Source organism: Aphis gossypii, chromosome X, assembly GCF_020184175.1.
Source record: "Aphis gossypii isolate Hap1 chromosome X, ASM2018417v2, whole genome shotgun sequence".
In the NCBI taxonomy this organism is placed as follows: domain Eukaryota; kingdom Metazoa; phylum Arthropoda; class Insecta; order Hemiptera; family Aphididae; genus Aphis; species Aphis gossypii.
Window position 1 is genome coordinate 40570089 of NC_065533.1, and position 24997 is coordinate 40595085.

Here is a 24997-nt window from a genome sequence, read left to right on the forward strand (position 1 = left end):
CGAACGTAAATTTGTGTTGAATATAATAAGTTAGAACAACATGTGATACAGTGAGTAAAATTGTAGTGATTTGGTGTAATTTGAAGTAGAAGAAAAAGAAAATTTAACAATTTAAAAATATTATTATAATAGATCTATTCATCTTGTCAACACAAACGAATAACGAAAAAAAGTAATTATGTAAGTAATATATAATCAAACTTATAAGAAGTATTTGACACGAGTATTCAAATACATAAAACACGCATTTAAAAGTATAACATGTTTTTTAATTTTTGTGATTATTTATTATAATAGGTAAATACGTCTGTTCCAATAGAATCCTGCAAGACGCTTAGCACACGAGGAATAATAAAACTATAATATTTTAATAAATGCAAACATTTTTGACAGCTAGTATTTCGCTATATAATATACTTACTCGTTGCTTGTTAAATAAACCATATTTATTAAGTAAAATTAAGTAAATCAAGTAAAGTTAACTTTAACTTAATAATTTGTCTGTAAGTATTATATTATGACGAATACATAGTATTCCTTTTACCTGCCATTATTTCTTAAATTTTTGTTTCAGAGTTTCTACCCTATTCGTAAACAAAAGTTATAATTTGGTTTGGTTCAATAAAATTATACTTAGTCTTTCACAATAATCAATATATCCTCATACCTTCCACAAATGTAAAAACATTATAAATATATTGTATATAGTGCTTGCGTCACCATCATGAAATGGTTTTGTAATGCTGTGAGACGAAAACCATCCGTCAATCTGCGACACATAAAAAATATATGATGTTACTGAAGATAAAATATTATTAAAAAAATGTAAGCTAAAAATTCGGAATTGACTAAAAATTTTACTTATTATTTCGTTTATGTTAAGCATTATTTGTACAGTTACATAAAAAATGAGGTCGTTTGTTTAGAAAAAAAAAATTAATAACTTTGTAAAGCTTTACTCAGAGATTTTTCCTAAATGGCTTTTCTTTTTATTTTTTTAACGTCAAAAGCATTACGGACGATGAAAAAATGTCACCTTTCATGTACAGATTCTGCACTTTTAGAGGCACATGCAAATAATCGTACAGGCTTATAGGGTATAGATAAGGACACTGATATTATGGTCTACACGTGTAGCGGGTAAGCTGTGCACAATCTACTTTTATCTGAACAGTACTAATTACAGACATGGTACGCACAACTCCCATGGGAAATGTGCGTATGTGTTTATTTTCTTTTCTAATAGTTGATAATTAAAAAAAAAAAAACTCTGTCACCAGTGACTGAATCAACCGAATTATAGTGTCATCGTCACTGTGGAGTGTCGACAACGGGAGACCGCATTGCAGACATATAGTCACGAGGTCGCAAAAATGATACTAATGGACGTAAGTACAAAAATAATTTAATGTTATAAAAATATAATTACAGTGTTGAATTTGGTGGAAACAACGAGTTAATTTTAAATATGGCAAAACATTTTTAAAAAAACAGAGAAAATCATACTTCTGTATAGATGGTTTCGAGTGTGAGGTATACCTCGTTCTCACCGTAGTAGATATGAGATCAATTTTAACTTCATTATTTACTGTATATTAAAAACCAGTCTGAGGGAACATTGTGTGCCAATATTTGTATTGGTATTTTATGAATTATTTATTAATATAATTATAATTTATTTCTCTTTTAGTACTTTAGTAGGTTATACGATGTGTTGAATTATTATCTTGCTAAACAAATCAATAGCAATAATCTTAAATTAAATCATATATTCATATTGTAATATTAATATTGACTCATTAGTATAGGTAATAGTAATAGATTGGTGAAATAAAAATCTTGTAATTAGTCTAGATTGCAGCGACTTACTCAATAATGAGGAACACAGACCACAGTACACTCAAAATTTATTATAAAGTAGAACATAACTGGTTTTCCTTTCCTTTTTTTTTTTTTAACAAAATTTTGTTATTGCAAACTGATATTTTCAATTAAATGTTTACGATCTTACAAAGTTAAGTATTTTTAGTGTTGATACATATTTAATAGAACTAAACTCATCACAATATTAGTGAATTTTTATAAGAACGTTAAAATTAAGTTAATAGTTAGCAAACAATATATTATTTAACTCTAAATATGGTACAAGTATGTCAAAGTCACACAAATTATTGTTACGGTTATTTTTACAAATATCTAATTATTGAGAATTATATTTTGTACAGAATGTTTTCACAAACTAAAAAATTATCACATTATCGTATTATGTAAAAACTATCAGTGAAGATGAAGCATAGTTCTATTTGTTAAAAAAAAAAATTTCAATTTATTATGTGCGTCAATATTTTCAGTAAAAAAATCGTTTATGTTTTAATAGGAATATCTTGCTTATTATTCCTAAAGAATTCTTTATAGACTATCGTAATCGTTTAATAAAGTTTTTGACATAGTGATAAAAATTGATTTTTTATTTTTACTTACAAGGTATTGTTTTTTCCCAAATGATAATAAATTAAGTTGAAAAAATTCATGACTTAAATATTTATTTTTGTTTTTCAAAAATAAGTAATGTAAAAAGTTATGTCTAAAATTTTAATTTGCAATTACTAAATTACAATTGTATTAAATACAAACGTAGAAGTTTTATCGTAAGATATTACAATTTGTATCTACTTACAAAAAAAAAAAATAATGTTCCTAATTTATTAGTTGAATCTAATTTTAGATGAGTTTGTGTCCCTCAGTCGTTTTTTAATACACACACAATTGTTCTGTTATTTCTCATAGAAAATTATATAAATAGAATTATTATTGACAGGCGTAGAAAATATACATTCACCTATTACGGTTCCAAGATCTGATAAATTGTTAACTACTTCATTTTCTTCATGATCTTATCTTATGGTTTTTTGACTTTCGATGCTTCTCAATAATAATACAAATAATATTTAGAATTGAATGTTCTTTTATTTACTTGAAATAGCCAAATTGTATTATTTATTAATTATATGCATATAAATTATTTTGATTATGTCAAATAAATAATTACTTTAATCAGTTAACTGTTTTTATACAAATAACAATTGTCACAAAATGGCGTATATAAACCACATGTGTTGTTTATAGGTATAGTTCACAATTATTATTATCATTATATTTTATGATTTATAGCCAGAACTTGACTGTTCACTGTTATTATTTTGTATTATTCTTGAACATAATATTTCGATAAAAATTTTAATAATTTTAAGAGCTCTAGTAAAAAAAAAAAAAAATTCATGGATTTATGGTGGGTAGGTAGATCATAAATTATAGTTACAAGTATGTTAATTTCACCCTATCAATAGAATTTATTTTAAAGGATACATGTAACACCAGTATTGATTCTTTTTAAATCATCTGAAAATGCCAAGTTATTTTAAGTCAATAAAACTAGTTATGTCTTTATATGTTGAAAAAAAAAACAATATCCTTACCTTTGGATATATAAAGGCAACCTATTAACAAGGCAGGAAAAGTTAACTAAATATTTTAACTCGTTAAGTTAAAATAAAAAAAATGTAAGTTAAGTTTAATGTTAAAAGTTACTTTTCTTATTTATTTAACTTGTTGAAAGTTAAAAGTAAATTTGAATAAAAAGTAACTTAACTTAATTAAAAATAATTTACTTTTCTTTTTTCGTGTAAAATTAATGTATCGTACATTTTTATTAAAGCTTAACAAATGACATAATAAAATGGAAGTCTTGATATTTTTAAAAAATGTGTGTAATGTGATTGTATTAAAATTACAGTTAATACTTAATAAGTACTACTTATATACTTTAATCAGTTCAATTAATTATAAATCTAACGAATCAAATTAATCTATGAAAATTATAATAGGAACTGTAAAAATGTAATTAATCCATGTTTTTTTTTTTCTAAGTTTTGCATCAACGACCCTAGCAAAACGTTTTGGGATGACCCCAAGATGTACGTAGACGACCCAGGTTTGGACACATTGCTGTCGCTGACTGTCGAAGAGCTGTTGCCATGCAATGACCAAGATGACGTGACCGTAAGCTGTGATGACTGTGACGAGAGCAGCAAAAGACAAAATATAAAGGAAACACAAAAACCGAAACAGCAGGATAAATTAAACGAAGTTAAACATGTGCTGGAGTGCACGTATCCAAATTGTGATAAGACGTACTTGAAACCATCCCACCTCAAGGTGAATTTTCAACGGTTTGTGTTTATATTTGTGTTATACCATGATTTAATACTTCGTAAAATACGATTTTTTAAAACATACTATTATATATGACTGGAACATTGACAGAAATAACATCTGCTACCCTAAAAAAAAAATAATTGACTGATATTGGTGTGACTATTAGTAGACGAAAATATGTAGGAGATACTTTTTATAATTAACTCTTTTTATCTATAAAACAACCATTATTTATTGTTCCAACACACTTTACTTAATTCATAAATATTTTAATTTTTATAAAAATAATTTATTTAATTATTCAAATACATATGTCATATACTGTATATAGACTTTTTGTATTATACATAAATGTATAGCGAAACAGTTAAGTAGAATACTACAATAATGTTACAAATTTTAAACATAAGCACATAAAACACTCAAATAGTAGTGCCAATACTCAATACTCAATACTGCTTATTGTGGTTATATTATACTATTTATATTGGTGTGTGTAGTATAAGTCGAACAAATCAGTAGATATATGTGCAAATATACAATTCCCTGTACGAAAAAAATGTCAAACAGTTTCTATAGGTACGAGTTTAACGTGGAAGGTGTAAATTTTATTTAAATTCCAACTGTAATTATTGATTGTAAATATATCATATGTAAGTTACCGTTACCGTGTCGTCATATTATAGTAAAATACAGCTGAGTACTGTGACTTAGTTTCAGAACATTATAACGCTCAAAAACAAACGTAAAAATATATCTATTAAATTTTTTAGGTTCTTTTTAAATATATAGCCATAATAATATATAACGAATAAATAATACTCTATAGTTTAGATTCAACTTAGTTAAGTTAATTATTGAAACTATTTGATTTTAATTGAGTTTCAAACTTAAGTTATTCCATTTATGAATACTCGATATACCATACAAATTAATATTAACTTAAATTTGGTTATCTGATTTAAGTTAATAAAATATTCAATTTTGAATGCGTAAGTTTTAATTATTTCATAATATTTGTATAAACTTAAAATACGCGACAAAAAAATATTGTGAATAAGTTCTTACTATAATAATTATTGTTTTATTAAAAAAAAAAATATTTTCGAATTTGGAAGATAAACTATAAAATGGTAATTCGTATGAACAAAAATAGTTTGTGTGTGCAATAACAAAAATTTACATTATATAAAAGAAAAATAAATATCAAAGTATAGATAATTAAAAGTAAACAAGCTAGGAAAGTTCACCTTGCGAGCATGCTAAATTCTTAGTTTCTATCACTTTATTAAGACCGAGAAGTTAACATATATGTTTTATATACACTTGCTCTATATAAGGCCATAGATATTAAAATTATAGTTCATATATATTAATACACTTATATAAGTTATTTCCTAAAAAATATTGTTAATTATTCATAATTATCATTAATTCTTACAATTAAAAATAAGTGAATTAATCAATAAAATAAGTAATATTATTTTACCATTGGTAAGTTACCAGTGTCAGCTTGTTCCCATTTGAATTAGTATTTCAGAAATCCAATGAAGCACGTATAGCTTTTTAATTTTAAGTACCTATTACAATACACGCCCACGGAACGCGATTATTCATACGTACGACGTACAAATACCAGATTTAAGGCGAAAATACAATAATATCATGGTTTATAGTAAAAACATTGCAATTATTTTGTTCCACTGATCAAAATATTTTTAACTTTTAAGTTAATCATCAAAATATTAAATACAAAAACATTCTGCGAAGTGATCGAAAAATAAGAGTTCTTAATATTATCATCTTTCATTTCAGTGCGGGTTTCTAACATATTGTATTTCGGCGTTCTGTATAGGCAATATAGGTACATTACTGCACTGAGGAACGAGATTTTCAAATGTTTGACGGACATAAATTTAACGAAGTGCTCTTTTATGTTACACCTCTAATAAACTCATCTTGTGCCCGTGACTTTATATTTTAAATATTTAAAAGCGTATACGACTAGGCGAGAATGCGAGATAATAATATTTTCTTATCCGAGTTAAATTAAATTATTTAATCGATAGAAGAAATGTTATAATAAATAACCTTTGAACACAAGCAATTACAGCAATAGTACAAGTGATAACTTACTTGTGGTATAGACGTATAAGATAATAATAATATTATGTCAAATGAATGCGTCGTAATATCGTGACTAAAACATTTTTTGATATTTTTTTGTCTTTTTCGTATAGTGAACCGCAGCAATAATTGTAATTTATTTTTATAAGCGTATTATATTTTGTTCGTTTTCCCCCCCAGTTCGTTGGTTATTAGTGTTTTGGGCGTTTTAAAAACATGATTTATCCTCATATATTTTTAAGAACCGGAACACTCGAATCATCTTTGCGGAATTAATTTTTTTTTTTTTTTATCATACGCTGACTTTTTCGACCGACATACAATGTTAAATCAAAGGACCCGTGACGATAATTATTATAATGATATTACTGCAGTTATCCTCTTGTTACAACGAAGAATTCGTTTTTCGTCCACAGGTGCACATGCGGAGGCACTCGGGCGAGAAGCCGTACGGGTGCATGTGGCCGGGCTGCTCTTGGCGGTTCTCCCGGTCCGACGAACTGTCCCGACACTGTCGGTCGCATTCCGGCATCAAGCCGTACGGTTGCGACGTGTGCGAAAAACGGTTTTCGCGGTCCGACCACCTGACCAAGCACTCGCGCGTCCACCACAAGCGAATGGCCGCGGCGGCCGCCCGGTCGCAGTGGCCGCGGCCACAGTGTCAGCAGCGAATCGGCGCGAAACCGACCGCCGCCGCCGCCGCCTCGCCGCCGGTCGTCGGCGCTCGTCAGTGACGTCACGACCGCCGTCCGATGCGGTAGCGCCGACGCAAACACCACAACAGCTGTAGCAGTCCGCCCTCGATGCAGATTTCCTATCAATATACACACGCGTGGGCTGCAGATTCGTCGAGCGTTAGCTCTCTGTTCTCCCGCCCCTCATCGTCGACGAACGGATATATTAAAATTGTAATTTTTGGAATTGTCATTAATAAAAGTACATTAATACAATAACAATATTATAAAAAAGACTATATGTTTTCAAATATTTACCGTTTTCATGGCGTCCGAGGAACGTCTGTGCGGCGTTTCATACCTACTTATTTTTTTTTCTCTCTTTTATCGCGAGTCGTTAAACATTTATTGCTTGTAAGATATACGAACGCGTTTGTATCTACAAAAGATTTTTCGAAAATTATAATCAATTATAATCATTCTATGTAGGTACCTACACAAACTATTCTGCGTCACGTCGTAGTCACAATAACGCATCACAATAAGTTATATATTACGCTTAGATCAATCATTATGATCTGTACAAACGTAAATTATACGAATTATACCTAACCTACTCGATACGCGTGTGTTTAATATTTTGAATTTCATGATAAGTACACACTTTAATTTCTTTCTTTAATATTATTTAAAATTCTAATCAATTTTTATCTCGAAAGACGCTCAATCTTTACATCTGATTCTGCTACGAACTCAGAATCACATTTTTTTTTCAAATGCAAAACAAACCTAGCCGTATGGATTTTATGAAATAATTCATAAATTCACTGTCCAATTTAATTCGACTGTCGAATGTAATAAATACGAAACACATAATTTTCATAGTTTATTACAAACAAACAAACTGGGTCACATTTATTATTTGGTATGTTACTTATTGGCAATTAAAATATGAGTTAAGACACACTTTTGTAACGCCAATCGATAAGAAAGTTTAGATATGAAACAAACATGGTGCCAGAATTATTTTTTTTTTGAAACGAAACGATTCTATATAATATATCAAGTCCTACAAATCATTTGATTTTTTTATCTTTTATTATGGCCCGATAGCACAAATAATATTTTATATAATAAAAAAATTAAAAAAAATAGACTTAGGTATGTATAAAAAATTACAATTTTTAAGAGTAGTTTTTATTTGAATGTGCAATAGTTTAATACCTACAAAAATGTAGACAAGGACGTTTTTTCCACTATTGGTTTTTAAGAACGGTCGAATATTTGGAGCAAGCCAATTCTAATATAGTTTAATTTGCTGTTAAAGAGCTACCAAAATTGTAAATCACTGTCGTTATTAGAAACATTTATAGTAAAAAGGCTATTATAAAAGCAATACTTACCTTAATAACTTATTTATAATGATATCATAGTTAATACGTAGTGTTTAAACAGTTGTTGTTTATTTTAAGCACAGGCTGAAAGTCTAAGGATCAAATAAATAGTATATGTAAATTAGTTTGAAAGAAAATGGTAATAATGTAATAATAACAAAAATAAATGTTTAACTAAATATATATACCTACTTATACAAATTTAAAAATATTTTTGACCAACACAGAAACATTTAAGTTGTTTTTATCTAAACTGGCGATAGATAAGTTCCTATCAGGCATGGACAAGTAAAATATGGTGGAATATTTGATATTACATTAATTATAAATAATAATAATTAAATATTATTATGCACTTAAGACATAATAATTATCATTTTTTTTTTTAAACAATCTTACTTACAAATTTGTAAATCGATAGAATATTGAATTGATAGCATTTTGCACCACCAAAAAAAAAACTGAAATTAAGTTCCCAATATATATATATATATTTGTTTTAGTCGAGATCAAGTTTGTATTTTCATTTTCATGTTAGGTAAGTCAAATGGTTTTCGTTAGTTTCTGTCAAGAATAATAATGCAATATTTGTTTATGTATAAAAAAAATATTTGTTAAGGTCTCAAAAAGAGAACAAAAACTTTTTTTTGGAATCTTCTCCTTTCCCCTTGAAGTCTACTTTATTACGATACATGTGTTGGAGATGCAAATATGTTAATCAATGTGTTATTATAACTAAATTTTTCCAGGTACAATAATATATAATAGTAACAGGTATATAATATATACTATATAGCAGTAATAAAAGTATAATTTTTATCGTCAAACACACGACAAAAATAAAACACAAAGTCCATTTCGTAATAACTTTAGTTTTTATTCATTTTTTTGTTGTTTTTATTTTATTTTCACAATCACGCAAATAGTAGTCTTAGTCTATGAAAAAAAACTTAATAATTATAATATAACTTATCCTTAAAATGCAACAACGCCAAAATTTATCAAACCCAATACAAACAAAACAAAAAAAAAAAAAAAAAAAAAATGAACAAACGATACCTACATTTAAATGAGACATAATATTAAATAGAATTGTTCAATAATATACAAAAAAAAAAAGAATAATAGTAAAATAAATAAATAAATTAGATAAAAGAAAAAAATTATATAGTACGTATAATATTAAATAAAATCAATAAATAATTTATAATAATCAATTTTTTAACTCGGCGAAATCAGAAAGGAGAAAAAAAACATACAAGGAAAAATCATTAAACTATACACATAAATATTACGGCAAGACTTAATAACTAAGGCCTTCTACATAACAATGATCAGTCACAATTAATAATACAAGACACCGGGTGATATAAATGAGTTAAGCCGAGAGTACCAGTTGTTATGGTTGACTCTTATTTTTTTCCACATTAATATTTTTATGTTTTTATTAAAATTATTATTATTATCTTTTAACGCAACTTTACCCACCGATTTTAGGGAGGGGGGACCAGCAGTCTCAATCACAACGTACAAACATCTTGTTCGCACATACTTAATATATAAATATATTATATTATTATGTACTATATTACTTATTATTTCTCCTTTCGACGTTTTATTAATATTATTTTTTCCTTTTATTTTCGATACAAGTTTTTTTTTTGTTTATTAAAATTATTATCGTTATCACTAAACTTAAATATAAATTAAGACGTACATTTAAAAGCAAAAAAAAACCTTATTACACTAAAGCTAAGCTAAATTGTTTTTTTTTCGAAAACAAAAATAATAACAAGCCATGTTTAAGACAGCTTTGATAAAATAACATTTGAACAATCGTCCATTTTTATTTATTACTTAATATTATAAAATATTTATAGGCTAATCGTGTGTAACGTACGCGCAGTACGCTACAGAAAAAAAATGAATTTAGTATTAGACTTTTAATTAATGTAAACATAATATCATTATCATTATCATAATAATAACACTTAAACTTACATACTAAAAATAAGTCGTTACATATTATAACGTACGAATTGTATTCATATTGTTAAACGTAGGTATTACGACCTATATAATATCTTAATTTTTTTTTTTGTTGAAATGTTGTACACATATATATACATTATAATTTTTTTATTGTATGCTGAGGCGTTATGATCGACGTTACGTTTAGGTACATATTATGCCAATAATAGGTCGTTGGCCAAAAGACGTTTTTTACAAAAAATATTAATTTTTAAACAGAACAGGATCTACGTATTATACAGAATTTTATAACGTGCTACCATTATTTAGAAACGTCAACAATAAGCAACAGAATTCATACAATAATATATCATTATAATATACATACGAGCATCGTACGTGAATCGGAAATGTTTTCATATTTGGCGCGGGCGTAGACCAAGATTTTGTAATTTATTTATTTTTATTTCCATTATTATCTATTTGGTTTTATCTTCAATTTAATGTCGTCTGGTCTACTGCAGTGGTCGTACCTCTACATCATTTCGTGTGAGCGGAAAACTAGTAGGCACGTAAGTAAATCGATGGTAAGAAAGTCCGGAATTCGCGGAAAATTATTTACTTTTTTTTAATCGAAATTTTCGTTTTGTCTTTAGCACAAATAATCGTGTGCAAATAGCGTCCTGGGAAGACACCGATGTACTAAATATCACATTTAAAACTGTATACGTTTTATTCAGACAAAGGCGCTTAGGCGAAACCAAGTCTTATTATTACATTTTTTATTAATATTTTTTTTTATTTTTTTTTTATGGGACAGAATACAAAAATACCCCTGTAAAATTTGAACAGTCGTATATATATACATTTTCATTTCATAGTTAACCCAGAAATTCTCTAAGAAAATCGTTTTTCGCATGAAGTAAAGACAATTTTCTAAAAATCGTAAGTAAACAAAAATAAATAATAATAAGAACTGTACTGTGAATGAAATACAGTCAAATCAAACAAACAGTACAATTATTATAGAGGTGTCACAATTACAATGGTATCGTCCAAGTGTCGTTGAAATGTTGTATGAAATGTATTTACACATAATTCAATTGTCTTATATAAATTTTATATACTCATCAAAAATAATAATAATAATAAAAAAAAAAAAACGAAACAAACAAAAAAAATAAAATTATAATTTATATAACTCACGACAAAGAAAAGGAAAAAGAAAAAAAAGAGAAAAAAACTAAATAAACCTAATATATTTTTTTTAGTGCCACTATTAAACGAGCACTGAGGCACGGTCTCGGAGGTTTTACAATAATATCTTTGGGATTAATAGAGCAGACGTATAATATTTAAGCACTAATCACAATCGTTGGACAATCATTATTGAATTTTTTTTTTTAAATTATTCTTATATATACAAATATATATATATATATATATAAATTATACACAATATTTTAAATTAAAAAACATATCGACCTGATGAACGCGTCGTGGAGAGAGGGAGGAAAATCGTAGAGGAATAAAAATGAAAAGTTATCGTAACTTTATGTTTATGTGAACTGTGCTTTGTGGTGGTGGAGCCACTGTCGTCGTCGTCGCCGTGAGACTTCGAAGGGACTGAGGCCGTTTGTATGCGGTGGACGATTTCAAAAGGTGACAAGGTGTATGAAAAAGCCACTAGCTAGGTAAGAGGGTAAGAACCGATTTTACGATTTACCGATAATTAGTGTTTTATGTTGTAAAGTTTGGATTGAATAAAATAAAATATTTCGTGGCCTAAATTTTATAGTGAAAGTTAAAAAGTCGATATTCGTGTACGGGCTCTGATCGATTTAGGGGAGGAGACCGCGTCTTGAGAAAATATTCAGTTAAGTATAACCATTTTTGTTGTTAATTTGTCATTATCGTTGATCGGTGCTAAAAATTAAGTTTCCTCATCGAGCGGAATATGATAATGAATTAAATACCATTATTTTTCTAGCCAGCTCACACACAAATAAAACATTCGCACACATGCACATTGCACACATATTATTTACAACTACTGTTGTCATAATAATTATTAGAATTTAGACGAATAACGAAAAAATCACATTATCTTTTTTATACCTTCTATAAAACTACGTTATAAGCATAGGCTAAATAAAATACGACGAAATCAGTCGATTTTTACTATAGAAGAAATTTAAAAAACAAATAAATAAAATATGAAAATAATAAAAAAAAACAAAAATAACTCTTTTCTTTTTTCTTTTAAAAAAAGTCAAGGTAAAAAAATAAACATTCTTTAATTTTTTTAGATTTAAAATAAAAATTTGAAATGTATCGTTTTAAAGATCATTTTTTTCAAACGGTACAAAACATTTTAGTGACTATTAACCGCTGACATGTACTAACACATGTATCACAGAATTTCAAGGAGACAAATTTACCAAAAAAAAAAAAAAAATAAATAAATAATTCAGTCACACGGATACAAAATGGATGGTTTACTACAGGGGATGGATGGGGGAGGGGTGGTCGACAAAGCGACAATAAATTAATTCAAACTTATATTGGGCTACGTAACTATACTTATTAAACAAAAATATTATTGTTAATATTAATAACTTAATGAATATTCTTAAACCTAAATATTTTATTATTATTTTTATTATTTTATTATTCACGTTATAATTTCGTTTGTGAATTGTATTTGTAACACGATAGTTGACTTCTGAATGGGTCAACGCCGTCAACGGAAACGTGATTAGGTATTGCAAATTTCATATTACCGAATTAAAATTACATACACCCGGAGGCTTCATTTTTAATTTAATTTTAAATTTTTATGTTAAGTCACCAACGGGTGTAAAAGTTATACACTTAAAGACACAATTCTTAATACAAATATAACTGTTAAATTTCAAGAAATAAACGGTACCTCAAACGACAAACAAAATTATAACTCAAAACAATTTTAACTTTATACACATTTTTTTAAAAATCGAAAAATTAATTTCAATATAACAAAAATATAAATAATAATTTCAATGAACATGTCTTAAACAAAAATAATTTAAAATTTACAAAAACAATTATTCATAGGACCAAAATTATGGAAATTATTGAATGTTATTTTGTTTTTTTTTTGTTTTTTTAATTCATTGCTGTAAATTTAGTCGATATTATGCCGAACGTCAAATTTAACGAACTGATAAATAAGTACATATATTTTGGACCGTATGAATTTGCTATTGTTTTTTTTTTTTGATAATCGTTTATAATTTATTATTAAGACACGTATTCTCATTTCATTATAAGAACATAAAGTTCAGTAAATATTACTGTAATAACTCTAAAAATAAATTAGTAAAAACTGCACAATTTAGACATAAAATCGTTTTAAAGTTTTTACGTCTAAACGATGCAGCGATTAAAATAAATTTAATGTTTTTCCAGTAAAAATAACTAAACTCGGCGTAATAAATCGTGAAACGATAACATGCCTTGTTTAAAACTATTCCATGTCAAAATAAATGACATTTTGTCGGGCAAAAAAATCAATTTGGAACATACAATAGAAGATTCAGTAAGATTTGTATGGGAGGAATGGCAAATAAAACAAGTGCCTAATACAATAATGAATTAAAAATAATTATTCTACGTAAAATCGCAAGTGAGCTAAATTTGTATTGAACTAAAATTTATGTTTGTCTAAAATATTATACCGTTAACTTGTTACTCTGCGCCGATAACGGTGTTTTGAAAATTTATTTTCCCAACGGAGTTCAACAAGGTGACTAATAGTTTCTATTATTTTTATACAACTTCTGGTTAAATATTTACAAATATTCACCAAGCTTTCCTTATTTTTTAGTACTAAACAAATTTAACTAAATTTTGAAATGGCCAAGATAACTAATAAATAATTTAAAAAAATACATTTAAATGAAAAAAAACAGCTTTGGGGGTTGGGGAATAAGATGAGGTGTTACCTACTATGTTTTATCGATTTTGGTTGGTTTAGCATGATGTTTGTTGTTTATTTGTGCGAGTAATGTTGATAGGAGTCGTCGGGTGAAGCCGCTGTTGATGGATGTTCTTCAGATTGAATCGGAACCGTGTGAATTATGTTTGGTGCAGCGCTGGTGTAGTACGGATAACCTGGGTGTGGGCCGGCCACGTACTAAAACACGGATACTTGATTAAAAAAAAAAGAGGCGAAAATGAGCAGTATAATAATAATATACGAAAACGATATTTTATTATATTATCAAGAGATTCTTATTGCGATCAAACAACGAATGCCGTGGCCAATAGCGGCTAGCATAATTATTAATCAATAATGTACACATTACTTGTTAAATGACTGCATATAACGCTATGCGCTGCGTGTATACGCATTTAGGATATAGTTATTAAGTAAATTAGGCATGGTACATAAACGGTTACGACTAATATAACCACCATTTACAGAAAGAAAAAAAAATGTCACGATCGTTTGTAAACCGCTAAGAATCTACAAGAGTAATGAAATGTCATTAATGTATAGACTTACGGATCCATTTCCGATCTGTAAAGCAGACATGTGTGTGGCGAGTTGCGGTATAACTGAACCGTATTGAACGGCTCCAGGATCGGCTTGCTGAATCATCTGACAACATACAGGAGTCTTAAACAAAACATTTATATTTCAAATTAATACGTGTGCCCCGTTTTATTGTGAACTGCAGTGTAGCGCTTATAAATACAAAAGTTATACAGGAAAAAACTTTTAAAGAGCTTATTTAAAATATATGCCCGAGAATTAGTCCGAACCGAAATCGTTTAGCGATATAATATCTATATATAGTCAACGATCGGAATGTATGAAGTAAGTATTCAGTTTTCGAAGAGAATAAAACGAATTAAAATTAAAGAAAAAACATATAAGATTCTCAGATATTTGAGTTGCGATGATAAGTATAGATAATAAAATGAAAATTGTTTCATCTAGTAGATTCGCAAGACGCTTAAAACAAATATAATAGTATATTCAAACGCAATCAGAAACCCAAACGACGTACGTATATGATGAATAACAATATTATTTGTTACCGTCAATCGCGACCGTTTCATTTCATGATTTTTTAAATAAACGTACTTGAATATTTTGTAAATCGTAAATGTATTGAAAAATGTTCTACTATTGTTATATTGTATTATGAGATTTTTAAAAATTTGATTCTGATCAACTTGAACTCAAAACCAACTTGATTTGCACACAAACCAAAATCAGAAAATAACTATAACTATTTAAAAATTAAGAATATTGCGTGATATACTGATATTATATGGTTGAAACATATAAATTTGTTTTTGATCATTTATTTTTTATTTATAACATTTTCGTGTTTCCAACCACTGACACGACTGTTAACACTCAACTGAATATAATACTGGGAAAAAAACATCTAAAATTTCATCTTCACATATGATAATAATTATGTAAATAGTTTCAAGGGTTTCAAGAGTATTTGACGTAAACCATCAATAGTCGATGCGTGTTATAACTCAGTATACTGGATCTGGGAAAAACGCTAAATTAAAATTAATGTGGTTCCCTACTTGGACTTTGCTCTAAAAATATATATTTAGCTAATGATGCGAGTACAAATCGTTAAATAAAGATGGCTTATTCAAAATTTGGTAGAAGTAAAAAAAGAAAATTAGAACGTACATAGTACACGATAAAATGTAACTACACCTATGGTGTTTGCACAGCATGAAATCGATGGTCTTGCAAATGATAAACAACGATCGACAAAACGAAAATCGGATTTGTCAATTTAAGATGAGAAGTTTCAATGCAATTTTAAAACGTAATCAACTATACCGCAGTTATACAAGTATAATGCCAATAAAAATGAAATCGTTTTATAAAATTATTTTCGTCGAAAGGTTATTCGTCCTCGGGAGACGCCTTCAAATAGTAAGTCCGGATCTCGGCCACTCGGAGATCGCGGGGTGTACTCGGGATTGTCGCGTATCGATATACGTAACGGTTTTAGACATCATATCGCGGTGGCGGAAACACAAAATATTATACACGGTTACTGCGGGTAAGGTGAAGGTTAGCTTAGGTTATAGATTATGTAAGGTATATATGGCGCATACGTCTATCTGGGCCAGGTGGTGTGGCGGAGCAGGCTGCATCACGTATTGAGGCAGCCACGTGGACGCCGGGATCGAGTATCCGTGGGCAGGCAACGCCTGCGTGGTGTAGTGCCGGCCGACGTACTGTGCGAGCGCGGTGGCCGGTATGACGTGCGAGCCGGCCGAGCCGGTCAGCCCGTTGTGGGCCGCTTCGTACCCGACGTGTGAGCCCTGCAACATATAGTGCTGTACCGGAAATCGCATACATCCGCCGTTCTGTCACACAACAACAACAACAACAACAACAAGGAATATAGTTTTATACAGCAACAACAACAATAATAAACAAATAATAATAATGTGTAATATGATTGGCATAATAATTTTGGGCCCGGATGTCGGATGCACTTTTTTTTAGTGTCTTGTGAGTGTAGTTTAATGACTATAATATACGAACATAATATCATAAACAAAACACTAAACTGTAAAGTTATTATATTATTAATTATTTGATTGAATGATTTTAATGATTTAAATTCACAGGTAAAACTATAGTGAGAATTTAAAATACGAACAAGTTATAAATGTTTTTGTGCTATTGGAAGACATTTTCAACAAGAAAATATAGGTAGCTAAAGATGTCGAAAAATATTTATCGACATCCGGACCTCAACGATAAATTAATAACACAATAGAATTAGGTATACGTTATGCAGATCAGACGTAAAGTAAATTATAAATATAGTATAATAATATGTTAATGTGGGTCAAAGCTCTATTCTGGGGAAGACGTCATATCGTACTTAACTAATTTTTAAGGGACAGTATTTTTAAGAAAAATTAACGTGAACACTTTTGGTTAATGTAATAAGTTAAACTTACAACAATTGTTCGAGGTGAATGCTGTTCAACAAATATTTATAATTAAATTACAGAATATTGTGATGGTTATAACTTTATAAGTATTATCATTTCGAACTAACCAAGTAGGTAACTTTTAATAATTTTATAAATCGACTCTATTGTCTTAAATGATATCGTTTAATTAAAAAAAAAAAATTAAAAATTAACAAACGTCTGTACATCAAATGTTTAAGATCTATTTGTACAGTCCAAAAGATAAAAATGTTATCAGACAGATAAGTATTAAATATAAAACATCTAATTTAGCTACTCTATATTAGAAGTAAATATCGAGTGGTGTTGGTTTGCAGTGTTTGCACACACTAGGTTTTTGCACTCGAATTACGTTCATATAATATTGCACCCTCGTGAGGTTTGGTATAAAGTGTAGGAATAAATGTAATATAAAAACCGAGATTATCTTGTTGTGAGATGAACGGTTTTGGATATCATATTTATGCGATCGGAGTAAATATTTACACCCCCACCATAATACTATAATAAATAATTTTAACTAAGTCGATGGTTTAGTATTTTTTTATGAAAGGGGTAGGGTTAACTCATGATTATTTTAAGTATTAAACCGTTTAATTGGATTTAATTTTTTTTGTTAATAAAGCAAAGAGATAAGATACTGAGAATAATATTATTTTCCAATAAATAAATATCCAGAAATCGATATATTATAATTTTATTATTTTCAGTAATAATGACACTGTAGTTCTATTACTCAATGCGTATAACACATATTTATATTTTTAGTAGTTAAAGTACAAGTTTAAGTAGTATATAATGTTATGTACAAAATATTTTTTTCTAATACTGCAATATACGAAGGGATTTTATACCACACAGATTGATCCTAAAAAAAAAGCCATTTGTTATTAACTGATTTTAATACGAACATTTGATTTTCAAGGCATGTTAAAAAAAATGTTCTTTGTGTACTTTAAATTAATATTATATTTTGCAATACTGTAGGTTGATTTTTAATTTTTCCATTTGATACATCATAAATTATGACCCGTAATACATGGAAATAGATTTTAAATGCTTATCGGTCTTGTATGGGTTAAATTATTTATTGATACCTTTAAGGCGATAAAAACGTACGAAAATAATTATACGAAACCTGCAGAAACAGTCAATTTTTAGGTATATGTATTAATTGAAGTTATTGAGGAAGATGAATTTATTCATCTACAATAATATTTCCTAAGCAAAATATATTAAAAATATCTCCGGGAATTATTTATACCCATGCGCCATATTACACAGGTTTGTATACGAAGTGAGTAATATTGGATTGAGTTCCTTAAACATTAAATTGATTATCACAAATATTTTTGGGCTATTGAAAATAAATTAAAAAAATATCTTTTGGTTGTTTGGGATGAGTTCTTTCAGCATATAAACGTTATTCAGGGGACACTATACTTGGAAGTTGGTTGAATAGTCTCTCGAAAAATGTTTATGCTCGTTTTTTTTTTTTATTTATAAACTGTCGAAAAAAACAAAACCTTAATTTTATACAATTGCTAATTTTTTGTCAAATAAGCATTTTTCCGTCACGCTTTTTTGATTGTGTTTTTTTTACATTTTTTAAAATTGCATCATAAAAAGATAACTTATAAAAAAATAATAACTAATATAATAATAAATTAAATAAGTCTACAATTGAACCTCGTCATTCGACATTTATTTTAAATTAAATTCGTTATAAATTGTATGTTCACGAAATATACGGCACAACTTTGGTAATTTTGAACGAATTATTACCATCAAGACGTTTACGAATACATATCTATATCATAGTATTGTGTATCATGCACGCTTGGCGATATTCAATTAACTCAATTCAAACATACTAAGATAACAAACTGGAATTAATTTAAACATTTATAAAGATAGCCTAGACTCAATTCAATGTAATACAACGACGTATACAGATGTCACCACTTTAAAGAGTTAAAATTTTTAAGATATTGTTTTAATTTAGCTGAAATATGTGATTGTTATTCTCTCAATTATCGGCCGATAAAATATATTACAGATAATTATATTATGTGGGGTTAAAAACCGATTGATTACGCACATTGACAGTCAACGACTTAAAAGTTACCAAAATATGATAGAAAAATTGTAAATTATGTAATATTTTTTTGAAATTTTAGTTGCAATAAAAAAAATATTTTTCCTTTATTGTAGTCATTAATAGCTTTTAGTTATCTTTATCTTTAAACTTAACCTACGACCGCAGTAAGTGAGTTGATTCCCGGGTCTTTATTAGGTACCTATGAGAGATGTTGATTACCTATTGTTAGTTCAGTCGGAAACATATAAAATTTGGGAGCAATGGGACTAGAAAATTTAAGAAAAACCAATTTTGTTGAGATAAGTGATATCACGGTATACTAATACTCTTTACCAAATACAAATTTTTAAAAACAATATGTGATCAATTTTTATTAAATTGCTAAATTTTTTTTAATAAATTTAAATTGAACGACTTTCAAAATATGAAAAACTAAAAAGAACAACATTTTTGAGAAACTTATCTGTCAACCTCCTCGTGGTATTTTTTGAGTTACACTATAGGCTGAATATTTTACCAAATATTAAAAAAAATATACAACGACTCGAAAATCAACTCGTACGCAGCCCCTACAACTTGCTTTTATAAATATATTTTGTATACAAATTGTATTATATTATTATTATATTATATTATGTATACATTCAAAATCATTGTATGTGTTTTTGGAAATTATTTTCTACTTAACGATTTGTTGTTATGTGTGACGAATAGGATATTATAATTATACATCTAATCTAAAATACACCTTAACAATTCTTAAAATCCAAAAAAACATAAAATATGAACATTTTATACGTACACTAAATCATTAGATTTGTTAAGTTTATATCATGAAACACATTTATGCATAAGTAAGTTTTTATATATAAATATATAAAATATAAAACACTAACAATATTTAAAAGGATATATAAGTATCTGTCCTAATTACTTAACATATGTAAACTAATAACATTTAATTTTTTACCGATGTTCTTAATTATAATTGTTTTAGTTTTTAAATTCGTTACACTGTCTTATATTATTAATACATGAATGTAATAATAAAATTATCATTTTATCTATGTTTAAACGATATCATTAATTAGTATTATTTTTAACTTTAAAGTTGCTATGTATTGATGTTTATTTGTAAAGTTAAATTGCAAATTACAACACTAAGCACGATTAAGATGAAATAGTAATATATAAGATTTATCAATAATAGTGTTAGCAAATTATAACGGTGATGATGTAAAAGTAAGGTAAATAATATATATTTGTATTGTTATAAAATAAATACAGAATAAATATATTGAATTTCAAGGATATATTTTATAAACTCTATTTTATTGGTTATTGTACGAGGAAATTAAATTTATAAAAACGAACCAGTATCGTTGCAATTACCTACCACCTATTATACATAATACTATTGCGTATGGTTTTCCAAGTTCAAATCTATTTAGGTGAGTAATGTGTGTGATAAACGCGTAGTATAGTATACGTATAATTCAAAACGTACCTCCGATTCTCTCCACAAACGAGAGTCTGATCTATAGCTAGGGTTTCTTTTCTTTTGACCACTATCGGCGAATTTGACTAGCAACGGTTCTTTAGAACCTGGCAATGGATTGCCGTTGAACATTTGAATTATTTGTTCACATTTTTCCTTGGAGTCCATTCTAAAAATAATCAAGCAAAAAAAAAAAAAATATTAAAACTATTTGGCTAGATAAAGTTAGCATTTGTGTAAAATAACAATATAATAATTTACCTAGCAAATCCAACTCCTTTGCTGACCATATTTGTATCACGTAAAATCCTAGTTGATACTACCTGACCAAACTTTGACAAGAGCGTATCCAAATCATTCTCTTTGAAATTCGGTGGCAAGTTGGCGATATACAAGTTGGTAGGATCTTGTTCTTGCTGCTAATAAAATTAAACCATACAGTTATTTTAAAAAATAATTTTTTTTTTTTAAAATAATGTAAGAACAGCCAAACAGTAACACAATAAATTTAATATCGATCATTATGACAATATTGTCTTTCCCGAATTAATAGTGATCACACGCATAGACCTGTCTGTGCGTGTACGAGTAAATAGGTACTTGTTTCCTTTATACCCAAATAAAAAATGAATTTGAAAAATACATATACTTATCATTATGTATTAGTTCAAACGTGTTATAATATTATATTTATTATGAATTACGTATGAACAAAAAAAAATCATAAAATACATATATATATATATAATACTACACACATCGCAATAATATAGTGTAAGATACATCGAAAGCAAAACACAGTTAATTGTCGCTAATAAATATTAAAACGCAAAAACAACTACACCCAAACACAAGAAGACGCGGACAGAAGAAAATTACTCGACAACGATTGGTCGTCTATACAGACACAAATCATGCCACTGCGGTTGCGTATAATATTAAGATAGAGTCTATTGTAAGTATTATATAGGAAAACAAACCGACGAACAAACATTTTTGTACATCGTCTTATAACAGAGAACGTATAACAGTTGTTCTGACGTTTTCGGACGTGTAATTATACACATTATGCAGCACGCCAATAAGTTTTATAATCCCGTAGCCATTAGTCAAACACAATCGCAAAGACAATATTATCATTAAGCGGCGCGCACAGAAAACGGAAGCGAACGCATTGACAATAAAACAGAGGCTGCAGGCGGGGAAGCGGCCCGAAAGATTGTAAACCGCGGTTTAAATGTCTGCTACTCGTACATCGCGGTATAGTATTAACGACGTTTATAAGTAGATTTAGCGTTTCAAAATTACTCGAGAGGTTTTGAAACTATTGATTTTTAAGTCGAGCTCGCTGTTTTCTTTATTCTCCTTTGGCCGCGTTGCCAACGCACAGCGTTTTATGATTCTAACAAAAGGCAGCTTAGAGTTTGATATCTGAAAAATATTGCGGATAATGTATATACGTATGACCTACGATGGCGACCGTCTCGCGAGATTGATGAGATTACGAGTAACAACACCATGATGTACGTGCCCGTTTCGAATGAAAATCGACTGTAATGTATTGCATTCTTAATTCGCCCAGTCCATCAAATTAAATTAAACTATTGACCGTTTGGACTTGCGTGTTTCGATATGTGCGTTAAATGCGACTAAGCGAGTGGTTTTTATCAAGCCGATTAAGACAGTTGTTACGAGATCAAGACACAAATGGCAAGCGAATTCGTACCGTATAAATCGATTTATCAAATACACAGTCATTATTAAAGGATTCCAAAAACGTACTTAAAAGCCACGTCAATGGTTAACTGTTTATCGGTAGGTATATAAATAAATTACAACAAGGGCGTTTTGTGTATTTTTTACTGCGGAGGCGGATAAAAAAAAATGTTGAAAGAATTTGCTACATACCTACCCAATAATACCACAACTATAATAACTATCAAATATATGTTAAATCTCAATAAAAATTATTTTAACTACGAGTGAATACAACAAAAAATATAAAAAAAAATCTGAATTATAATTTATAAAATTAAGTATGTTAATTTTTTTTTTTTTTTGGATTACCGATAAACATTAAATGGCTACAAGATCATAAAATATTTTACAGCTGTTTGGGGTAATTTACGATTAATTCATATTTTTAGTTCAGAAAAAATGGGTTGAATGATTTATTGAAAGTAATATGTAACAATAATTAACTTTTTAATTGGTTCATATTTAATAAGACAGTAAATAAAGAAGGCAAAGGATATCAAATCGAAAATTATTTATCAATATTATCGCACAAAATACCTATTATTTGCCACTTATTATAGTAGGTTCATATGGTGCACACAAAATTCAAAAACACTTCATTATTGAACTTTGATTACGTTAATACATTTTTAAGTTAATTAGATAATAGAAACAGCAAACCCTAAAAAAAATAATTGTCAACTAATGTATTAAAGCAGTTTAAAGTGTTTGTAAATGTGATGAATAACAAAGTTAAGAAAAAAACCTTTCAGTTGCAACATAAATTGCTACCATCTGGTTAAATTCGTTTAGACCGATACCCGAATAACCTTCAGAATGACAGTAATTATGATAAAATAAGTATAAAAATACGTTGTAGAATATAATAATTTGAATTTCACGACAACTGTCGACGTGTTATTAAGAACATTATAAGTTTTAAAAGACAATATCGTTCACTCCAAAATTTAACTTATGTATTCTATACAATTAGTATACTACAACTGTAGTAAGTATCCAATTGGATACTTATTTTTTAAGAGGAAAAACTAAGTTCACTTTTATAATTGGATTGCTCAATTAAAATCAGTTTAAATTGTTCATCGTGTAAAATTATGTTATTATATTTTACACACACACATTTTTTTTTTGTACATTGAAAACAGTTTATTTTTTCACATTGAAAGTGAGGCAAATTAAAATCAATAATTTGTCAACAAAATAGTTCTCGTCATTCTTGTTATTTTTTAAACTCTATATAATAGGTAGTTGAATAATTTAAAATAAACGTTCTATAATAATGGGTTTTTAATGTGTATCCATTATGATATTATAATAAATGTTTTATTTTCAATACCACGAAAATGTCAAAAATAAGACATATAACTCAAACGAAGAGACTAAACAATTATCGGTGTGTTGAACTATTTAGAAGTAAGTACCCATCATATGCAATACTGCTACTATATAGAAAAAATATAAAACGCATCTATCACCATAATAAATTACACGTCGTCTTCGGATCAATATATAATAAACAACGGTTTTGCTTTTGTTTTATCATAGAAATACCTATGTCGATAAATCTTGCAAATGTTGTGTTTTTTTTTTTTTTGTTCCCAAAAACGTCCTAACAAATGTCGCAGATCGTACAATTGCATAAATCGATTTTTTGTGTACTCGTCCCTCTATACAGTGATAATAAACATGATGTAATAAAGGTAATATGAAATAAAACTCATGAGTCATCCACTTAAATGACAAACTACGCTACTTGAGATATTTGAATCGAAAACCAATTACGTATATGGTAAAGAAACATATATTATCTAGATCAATCCAAAATAACTCAAAACTGGGCGATCGGCAGTAGCGTCCGACTGGCACACGCCGTGAAAGCCTAGCGATAATACGAAATAAAAATATCGAATAATTGTATTGGCAGGGTTGTGTACCGCACTTACTACATATATACAGTGTATTTGTATGGGTTATCTGTATGCGATCACCGTACGATGTTATAATGTATATAGACGCTAAATACACTGAAAACCACTTAGGAACATATTATATTGTTCGAAACACAAATCAAATAATAAATAAATGTGTATATATATATATATAGAAGCGTTGAAAATGAAGTATGATATTATTTTTTTTATGAAATCAACCACCCCAGTGCTGTGGGTAGGTGCGTACCTACACGATTTTATTATTATTATCGTGTTATACGCGTATTGTACGCGTGTAACGTTCT

At 28.3% G+C, this 24997-nt stretch overlaps 2 protein-coding genes across 12 annotated transcripts in view; one reads left to right on the forward strand and one right to left on the reverse strand.

The window, feature by feature from the left end:
* The first annotated feature begins 1244 nt into the window (after positions 1 to 1244).
* Positions 1245 to 7187, forward strand: LOC114124219 (Kruppel-like factor 2). Its single transcript, XM_050205236.1, has 3 exons — positions 1245 to 1388; positions 3928 to 4215; positions 6759 to 7187. The coding sequence occupies exons 1-3, from the start codon at positions 1374 to 1376 to the stop codon at positions 7074 to 7076; spliced, it is 621 nt and encodes a 206-aa protein (XP_050061193.1). The 5' UTR covers positions 1245 to 1373; the 3' UTR covers positions 7077 to 7187.
* A 2075-nt stretch (positions 7188 to 9262) lies between these two features.
* LOC114124218 (protein alan shepard) overlaps positions 9263 to 24997 on the reverse strand; it is a 122521-nt gene continuing 106786 nt past the window's right edge. For 4 of the 11 annotated variants that reach the window (XM_027987406.2, XM_050205226.1, XM_050205223.1 and 1 more), the window contains 5 exons: positions 21265 to 21422; positions 21013 to 21172; positions 16529 to 16783; positions 14931 to 15044; positions 9263 to 14558 (listed from right to left, as the gene is read on the reverse strand). In XM_027987406.2, the coding sequence (XP_027843207.1) occupies positions 14415 to 14558; positions 14931 to 15044; positions 16529 to 16783; positions 21013 to 21172; positions 21265 to 21422 (831 nt within the window). In that variant the 3' untranslated portion in view covers positions 9263 to 14414. Of the gene's footprint in view, positions 14573 to 14930; positions 15045 to 16528; positions 16784 to 21012; positions 21173 to 21264; positions 21423 to 24997 lie in introns of all 11 variants that reach the window. The other 7 variants (XM_050205227.1, XM_050205224.1, XM_050205232.1 and 4 more) reach the window with 6 other exon arrangements.